The sequence below is a fragment of the Nicotiana sylvestris genome, chromosome 1 (assembly GCF_000393655.2).
Source record: "Nicotiana sylvestris chromosome 1, ASM39365v2, whole genome shotgun sequence".
Taxonomy (NCBI): domain Eukaryota; kingdom Viridiplantae; phylum Streptophyta; class Magnoliopsida; order Solanales; family Solanaceae; genus Nicotiana; species Nicotiana sylvestris.
Genome location: NC_091057.1, coordinates 164,731,704 through 164,740,669, shown reverse-complemented (window position 1 = coordinate 164,740,669; position 8,966 = coordinate 164,731,704). Strand labels below are relative to the sequence as shown.

Sequence of the window (8,966 nt, the reverse complement as noted above, 5' to 3'; positions counted from 1 at the left end):
AGAGATGGAATCTCTCCAGAAAAATGGCACATACAAGCTGGTTGAACTTCCAAAGGGTAAAAGACCACTCAAATGCAAATGGGTCTTTAAACTCAAGAAAGATGGAGATGGCAAGCTGGTCAGATACAAAGCTCGATTGGTGGTTAAAGGCTTCGAACAGAAGAAAGGTATTGATTTTGACGAAATTTTCTCCCCCGTTGTTAAAATGACTTCTATTCGAACAATTTTGAGCTTAGCAGCTAGCCTAGATCTTGAAGTGGAGCAGTTGGATGTGAAAACTGCATTTCTTCATGGAGATTTGGAAGAGGAGATTTATATGGAGCAACCAGAAGGATTTGAAGTAGCTGGAAAGAAACACATGGTGTGCAAATTGAATAAGAGTCTTTATGGATTGAAGCAGGCACCAAGGCAGTGGTACATGAAGTTTGATTCATTCATGAAAAGTCAAACATACCTAAAGACCTATTCTGATCCATGTGTATACTTCAAAAGATTTTCTGAGAATAACTTTATTATATTGTTGTTGTATGTGGATGACATGTTAATTGTAGGAAAAGACAAGGGGTTGATAGCAAAGTTGAAAGGAGATCTGTCCAAGTCATTTGATATGAAGGACTTGGGCCCAGCACAACAAATTCTAGGGATGAAGATAGTTCGAGAGAGAACAAGTAGAAAGTTGTGGCTATCTCAGGAGAAGTACATTGAACGTGTACTAGAACGCTTCAACATGAAGAATGCTAAGCCAGTCAGCACACCTCTTGCTGGTCATCTAAAGTTGAGTAAGAAGATGTGTCCTACAACAGTGGAGGAGAAAGGGAACATGGCTAAAGTTCCTTATTCTTCAGCAGTCGGAAGCTTGATGTATGCAATGGTATGTACTAGACCTGATATTGCTCACGCAGTTGGTGTTGTCAGCAGGTTTCTTGAAAATCCTGGAAAGGAACATTGGGAAGCAGTCAAGTGGATACTCAGGTACCTGAGAGGTACCACGGGAGATTGTTTGTGCTTTGGAGGATCTGATCCAATCTTGAAGGGCTATACAGATGCTGATATGGCAGGTGACATTGACAACAGAAAATCTACTACTGGATATTTATTTACATTTTCAGGGGGAGCTATATCATGGCAGTCTAAGTTGCAGAAGTGCGTTGCACTTTCAACAACTGAAGCAGAGTATATTGCCGCTACAGAAACTGGCAAAGAGATGGTATGGCTCCAACGGTTCCTTCAAGAACTTGGATTTCATCAAAAGGAGTATGTCATCTATTGTGATAGTCAAAGTGAAATAGACTTGAGCAAAAACTCCATGTATCATGCAAGAACAAAACATATAGATGTGAGATATCATTGGATTCGTGAGCATGTGGAGAACGAATCTTTACAGGTCAAAAAGATTCACACGAGTGATAATCCTGCGGATATGCAAACCAAGGTAGTACCAAGAGACAAGTTCGATCTTTGCAAAGAACTTGTCGGCATGCACTCAAACTAAAATCTCCAGTGTTACCTCCTTCAGGTGAATTGGACTGGAGGGGGAGGTTTGTGGCGTCCATCCCATAAATCAAGGATGAAAATTTTCTTCCTTGATTAGCAGCCCACGTTTCTTTCTTTTTTGTGTCAAATTCGGTAGGCGTGCAGAAGGAAATGTCAAATGTAGTAGGCGAGGCTCTGCCTATAAAAGGAGAGCTTCGGCTCTCATTTTTGACACACCAATCTCAGAGGAAAAATATATCTGATAGTTAGAAAGAAAGAGTGAGGTTTCACAGACAGGGTATAAGAAAATAGTCTGTGAGAAAAATAGAGAGTGAATGATATTGTAGTGAGTTGGGAATATCAAAAGAGGGTTATTTCTTTTGAATGTTGTAGTGGTCTTTTGAGTATTTTACTCGGACCTACAAAGTGTAAAATTCCTTGCTATAGTGATATTAATTGCTCTTCTCTGAGCGTGTTTTTTTTCCCTTATTCAAAAGGGTTTTCCACGTAAAAATCTTGGTGTCGTTATTACTCTTTTATTCTTATTAATTACCGTATTTCAGTGCTACGTTATTATTCCGCTTTTATTACCGTGAATATTATTTTTGTAGGGGGTTTATTCCCAACATTTCCTAAATTCTACTGTGAATGTCACTGATATGTGATACATGTTATTCTGCAAACACACACCTTATTTGTTAATCTAAATTGTCTATGGATTGATTTTCCTTTGAAGTCCCAAAGAAAAAGAATAAATGGGTCATATTAAGATTATGATCTAAAAGATGAGTTTTATTTTTTAAGCGAAAAAAAAAAACCAAGAGTCTTCTTGATTGATATCATTTGATCAAACGAAAAAAGTATTGTATCTTAGAGGCAGCGGCTTGGGAAGCGAAGGGTAGGTGTGCACCGATGGCTTTTTAATAACTGATGATTTTTCAGCAATGCCAGAATATAGAAAGACAACATGTTGAATGGGAAATTCCTGACTTTCACTTTGCCCTTTTCCCAAAGGATCGCGAGTTTATTTCTGGGTGAAGCGGACAGTGGTTATATTCAGAAGTCTAGACATCTTTACTTTCGGATCTATCTCTCTTAATGTCTAGACACAATGAATTGGTGTTCTGATCTTGAATGGATACTTTTTATTTCAAATAAATAATTTGTTTCTATTAAGTATGTCCACGAATTTCCTATTCCTTTATGCAAAAGTATAACAATTTTTGCTTGCAGAAACTTGTAGCTTTCCCACCGCTAGTCCCCTGTTTCTCTATTCTGACTTCTGGGCATATGGTAAGAGGAATATCTGATAAAGCCTTTTGTTCATTGCCTGCCTTTGGTTGTATGGACCACAAAAAACACACATGTTACTGAACATTGTATATTCGTCATTCCCAAGTCCTCCATGACATCAAAGCCCTTTTCTCTTTGTAGATCAAACACACATGTCGCTGTTGATGGTGATGATTATATCTGTGGTGGTGTATTCTCTTTGTAGATCAAATAGGTATGTGTTGCAAGTTCATAAACCATCCGGACCACATGCCAAGGACCTTATGCAATTGTCAATAAGTAAACAGACCTATCTTGATTGTCCTTATTTGTTGAATGGGGGGATGTAATCTCTCTGGTTCAAATTTGTTGTGATCACAGGACCACAAAGCTGTACTTAAAACTATTTAATTAGGTGCTGACATTGTAGTTGTCGTTAATTAGTGCTCTGAATCTATTTTCTCCAAATGCTGGTTACGATTACATCTTAAATTGGATAGAGGATCCGTATTTAATGGACTAATGGTTCCTTATTTAGTTTTTACTGCCCATATTTTCAAGTCTCATACACGGAGTAACACTTCTACGTTATTTTGCCCTCTACCATCCAAGCAAGTGGCCTAGCATTCAGTTAAATGGCATGAAAATAATGAGACTAGGGTCAAAATTCTGTGATCGCGTATGATTAGGTAATGCACGTGAAACAGCCCCTGTATTTCATTTCCTTTTTCTTCTCATTTGTGGAAATGCTTCATTAGGAGTACAAATATTAACTTTAAGGAGTGAATATATTAGCACTGACAACCAGAAGGAAGAAATAGTTTACTTAAAAATAAAAAAATTCCTAATAATTCATCTATATCCAGTTTGGGAGCACCCATTGATCTTATGAATACCCACAAAATAGATATGGCTACAACGTATCAATTAACAGATGAAAACTCTCATCTAAAACTGCGGGGGGTATTCGATGCTTAACACATATGTTTATAGACTGAGAGACGTTCCCGATCATTCACCGACAATTCTCAATGACATAACCTCCTTCCAAAACCAACTAGCAAGTTACTAGCTCCATGTTCGACGTTGAAGTGCATCAAATATTACCGGGGCCAAGAATAGCGGCTGCATTTGTTGGAGCGAAGTGCACTGAATAGGCGACTAAACCTCTCAAAAAAAACCATTTACAAAGCCTAACTGTCTTCACAAAATTCACTTGCGCATGTGTTCTGGAATAAGGCGTTTTCGCAGGTCAGCAGGTGCACCAGAGAGCTCTGCATGAGAATTACAATAGTCAGATTGAGGCATCAAATCATGTGATCGTATAAGTGAAAAACCAAACTGAAGGTCACCTTGAGCTGTAAAGTTGAATAGAGGTGGCAGAGGTCGCCCATTTGGCAAGCAAGCATTTGGTTCCCTTAAAGCATCAAAGAAAGGATGTGCACATGCCTCCAACTGTCAATGAACACAAAATATGCTCAAATTCCCCCCAGAAAACAGACATCAAGCATGTTTAAAGGATTATACCACTTAAAGCCAGTAATACAACATTAGGAACATAACTGAAAACTACTTTCAACAAAAATTCTGTCTTTTACAATTTGTAACTTTATAAGCATGCATGAAAGATCACATTAAAGAAGTGCAAGCAAACCAAATTGTTTCATGGCACTGAATGATGCGCTAAAAGCACATAAATTGAGGACTCGCATATTAAACAGGGCATAAATATTTCACGAGTTTGAAGGGTGGGGAAAAGGAGAATGCCATAATAACCTAATTTCTTGAAAACTTAAAGGAAAACTCAAAACTTACAGCAGTACAACGTAGAGTTGGAGAATATTGAAGAAGCCTTGATACAAGATCTACTGCTTCAGGAGGCATTCTTTTATGAAATATCTGCAGATTACAATCTAATTAGATTTGATCCATGCTAAGCCTCATGTGAGGGTGAGTGGACAACAAACTTCATCATGGGAACAATGAGGTGAAAGGGGGGGAAATCAGTTACATCCACCTAATAAGTTTCACTAACCTTGTGCCATGGGTGAGCTTTGATCTGGGGAAACTTGAACTCCGTGTAGTTTGGATTCATGCACCTAATCTCCTCTCTAGTTGGTGTCCCCAAAATCTGACATACACCAAGTATAAAAAGACAATTAGTAAAAGAAGGCATCCAATTTGACAGAGATTAAAACCACCTAATATTAGCAATTAGAGTCCCTTGATTGCCCACCTTGATGATTTCCACCAGCTGATCAACACCACTTTCTCCAGGGAAAAGAGGCTGCAAATAGTACAGCAGCAAACTGTCAGACTAATGTATTCAAGGTCACCAACATATATATCTGTTTATGCATTAGTTTTCTTAATCGTAAACCTTTTGGAATTGGATTGTTCAGAAACGAGAACACGTGAAGCAGAACTTTAAACTAAACATATAAACTAACCTGTCCCAGAAGTAGCTCAGCCATAACACAACCCGCAGACCACGTGTCAATTGCAGTTGTGTACTCTGTAGCCCCAAAGATCAATTCAGGGGCCCTATAATAACGAGAACAAATGTACGATATGTTGGGCTCTCCAGGCACCTAAAGCAAAAAGACAAAAAAATATTAGGAACTTTTCTAACTGTAAAGGAAGAAGAAAACCTGGTTAAGAAGAAACATCACATACCAACATCTTTGCACTCCCAAAATCACAGAGCTTTAGCTGGTGTGTGTGAGGATTAACCTTCAGAAGTAGGATAAGCCACAAATAGTCAGGACAGATACGGTAGAAGGAGCGGAGGGAGAAGCAAAGCAAGCAATATCAGACTATTGACATATAACTCCACTTAACCACACAACATGGGTTACAGTAATATATTCGAGTCATTTTGGCATGCAAATGGAAGAGCTATAGATATCTAAAAGCAACAAGCATGTCCACAGGGAAAATTGAGTGCTCACCAAAAGATTCTGTGGTTTAATATCACGATGGCATACACCAAGAACACCGTGCATGTAATTCAAAGCCCGACATATCTGCAACATTTATAATTTAGAGGAAGAATTCATTTAATCTCTGAAATTAAGATAGTTCACAAAACAATACATCTGTGTTGCAAGAATCTGAAATTAAACAACCTTGATAAGAAAATTGAAGAATCTAGCAATAAGCTCACCTGGTATGTGTATAGCTGCACATATATAATGGGCATGTGTTGATTCATTCTGCTGTAGTGCCTTGAAACTCGGTAAACAGTTTCAGACACATATTCAAGGACAAGGTTAAGGTAGACTTCATTCTTCTCAGTAGTAGAATAGAAGCAGTGTCTTAGTTTAACAACATTAGGATGATCAAGCGTGCGCATAATCTGAAGTTCTCTGTTCTTGTATCGCCTATCCTGTAAGACTTTCTTTATAGCAACAGATTCACCAGTTTCCAAGCACTTAGCCTGACATATATATAAAATGGGTGAAGCGTGAATCAATGAAGTCATCTAGACAACTGCAATGCTTTCAACAACCTAGCATTTTCAATAGATGTTAGATAAATATATAAATTTACCTGAAATACAGTTCCAAATGAACCAGTACCAACCACGCGCTCTGCCATGTAAGACAATGTCTGGGAAGAAAACAGTATGAGGTCAACTTCTAATAGAGCTAAAATAAAAGCCTATAAGAGGATATTGGGGATAACAATAAATTAAATTATATTCAACTAGTTCACCTGTTTCTGTTGTCCATTTCGACCACTCACAGTAGTCACAATTATCTGACCAGTTTCTGTTCCATTACCACTAACAACAGCAGGTTCCATATCCTATGGGATGCAAGATAGATCAGCAACATTTTCAGAATTTTAAAGACATCAACTTTAAGTACTAAAGTAGTCCGGAAAAAGTACACACGTAGAAGATACCTTTAAATTATCCTCATGACTGTCAGTTTTTTCATCTTTAATTTTCATTTCATGCATTTCTTTAGGAAGCTCATCAAATTCTGAATTTTCTGGTCTAGTATCCATAGTTGATGTACTTCCAGTAGTTGTGCCCTTAGAAGTGGAAGGCATATCCTCCTTTGGAAATGTAGTTGTACATCTCTCTTCCATTTGAGTTTCACCAACCAACCTTTGATCTACTTCTTGCTCAACCTTCACCCTCTTTATGCTTGAATCGCCACCCTGTTAAAATTAGTAATATATCACATGATGAATTAATGATAAATCTATTTTTTTTTAAAATCAAGCTTCCATTATAAATCTCATTTCAGTTAATCCTAACAAAATTTAGGACACAACAGTCAGATATTATCAAAGAACGCAGGCCTATAGGGTGCAAGATTCTAACTCTCCCAACCCTCACCTACCCAACCCAGAAAAAAATACACAAAACAAAATAAAAGTCAAATATGCAAATGATCCTCCAAATGGCATTTACCTTCTTAATTGTTAGTCGCACATATTTAGAGCTAATATGATGAATAAAATCACTGTAAAGCTTATTCTTTTCCCCTCGAGAATCACAAAGAAGCATTCAACACAAATACCATCGACCCCAAAAAGAAAAATACTAAAAAAGCAGAATTTAAATTCCAAATTCAAAAAGTAAACATCTTTCTTCTCAAATTTCCTAAACAAAACAAACCATATGATGAAAATTAACCAAGAAAATAGTAAATTCACATATTTTTCATTTACTTTCTCTCATATCCCAACCTTCTATACAAATCACTTCACTCGATTCTCCTCTATCTAGACTCATTAAGAAAACAACGATTAACATTTAATTCAATCCTAATTCCTGTTATAGATAAAACATATATCTTTATTTCGCTCTATTTTGACCAGTGTAAGAGAAACAAAGAAAAAGAAAAGCAGAGATAGAAAATTACAGGATCTGAAACGGAGGAACGTCCAGAAGCAATGCTCTTAAGGCGACGCATGACATTCATCTCTGCTTCGCCCAAGAGCCCCAAAAACCACCGCTTACCCACAAATTTTTAAGAGTTTATTAATTAACTCCTCCTCCTCTTTTCCTCAAACACCTGAAAAGTTTTCTTCAATGGTGGAGAGAAAGAGAGAGAAAAGGAAGAAGATAGAGAGAAGATTTAACTTTGAAATGCCAAAATGGGAAAATATGACTACTACAATAAAAGCCCCATTCTCCTCTCTCTCTCTCTCTCTCCTTTTGTGTCCAAAAAGAGAAAAGAAATTCCCAAAATCATGATAAAGAATTACTATTTGTATTCCTTTCTCTAATTAACTTTTTCATATATGAGTATATTTTTGGATATTAATACTTTTTCCCCGCACAAAAAACTATTTATACGTGATAGTCGAAAAAGTGTATACAATTTATATAATTTTTGTATAAAATATATAGAATGTATATATATACAAAAAATATATAAATTGTATATATTTTTTCGACTATTATTTTTACAGCGATTATACAATGTCATTTTTTCTATATTTTTTTCCTTCTAAAAAACCTTAATTTTAATTAAAACATGCAGTAATTTATTTTAAAAAAATTGAAAAATTACGTTTTGAATCATATTTAGAAGGAGTAATACTTTTAGGTAATTATAAAAGACGTGTAATAGTAACTTTTATTAAATCGCATCCTTTTTTTAATTTGGGAAATGGAATTGTAAATAGACAAAGAAAAGAGTAAAAAAGAAAAGGAAAATTTATCTTATTTTCCTCTCTCTTCTTTAAATATTATATTCAAATCAAAATTCAAAATCCAACTGGTCAAAGTCATGACCGAAAGGCCCAATCATTCCTGTCTGCATATTTTTTCGTACTTGCAGTCAAACTTTAATTTTGAACCGTGGATCTAACATCATGGTGAATCGAGCGGTGGATGCCTCAGGAGATTAAACGAAATGATAATAATGTCCTTAGCGTGGGAAGGGATTTACGAGGGGGCGTGCGATTTGAGACAATAATTATGCCAGCGGAATATTCGCGGGGGGCCTTTTTGTCTAACACTTTGACTAGTCCTTATCCTTTTCGCGGTTTGTTTATGACTTTGAATTCTTTTGGATTACTTTGGAAATTTTGGACAACAATTAAAAAAGGAAGGATCCAATGTCCCGACGTGTCCAAAATAACCTTATTTATCTAGACAAAACATTTAGCTACCATTTAGAAAATAAATTTGGTTAAAAATAAAAAATAATTTTTGAATTAGTCCAATTTTACGAGTCCATCATTTGTACTCCATC

General features: G+C 36.3%; 1 protein-coding gene across 1 annotated transcript; it reads right to left on the bottom strand.

Annotated features, from left to right (window-relative positions):
• Positions 1 to 3,427: 3,427 nt before the first annotated feature.
• On the bottom strand, positions 3,428 to 7,892 carry LOC104238292 (shaggy-related protein kinase epsilon). Its single transcript, XM_009792618.2, has 13 exons — positions 7,626 to 7,892; positions 6,655 to 6,915; positions 6,463 to 6,555; positions 6,298 to 6,357; positions 5,912 to 6,184; positions 5,697 to 5,771; positions 5,422 to 5,478; positions 5,196 to 5,336; positions 4,982 to 5,032; positions 4,781 to 4,876; positions 4,561 to 4,644; positions 4,098 to 4,200; positions 3,428 to 4,019 (listed from the first exon to the last, which is right to left on the bottom strand). Exons 1-13 carry the CDS (start codon positions 7,683 to 7,685, stop codon positions 3,958 to 3,960), a joined length of 1,416 nt encoding a protein of 471 aa, XP_009790920.1. The 5' UTR covers positions 7,686 to 7,892; the 3' UTR covers positions 3,428 to 3,957.
• Between the last annotated feature and the right edge of the window lie 1,074 nt (positions 7,893 to 8,966).

What these genes read in the sequence shown, in the direction of transcription:
- LOC104238292 (XM_009792618.2), bottom strand. Translation starts at nt 7,685, where the DNA reads ATGAATGTCATGCGTCGCCTTAAGAGCATTGCTTCTGGACGTTCCTCC. An exon ending in TGCAGCTATACACATACCAG is followed by an intron (nt 5,772 to 5,911) that starts GTGAGCTTATTG and finishes TAAATGTTGCAG; the next exon opens with ATATGTCGGGCTTTGAATTA. An exon ending in AAGCTCACCCATGGCACAAG is followed by an intron (nt 4,645 to 4,780) that starts GTTAGTGAAACT and finishes TGTAATCTGCAG; the next exon opens with ATATTTCATAAAAGAATGCC.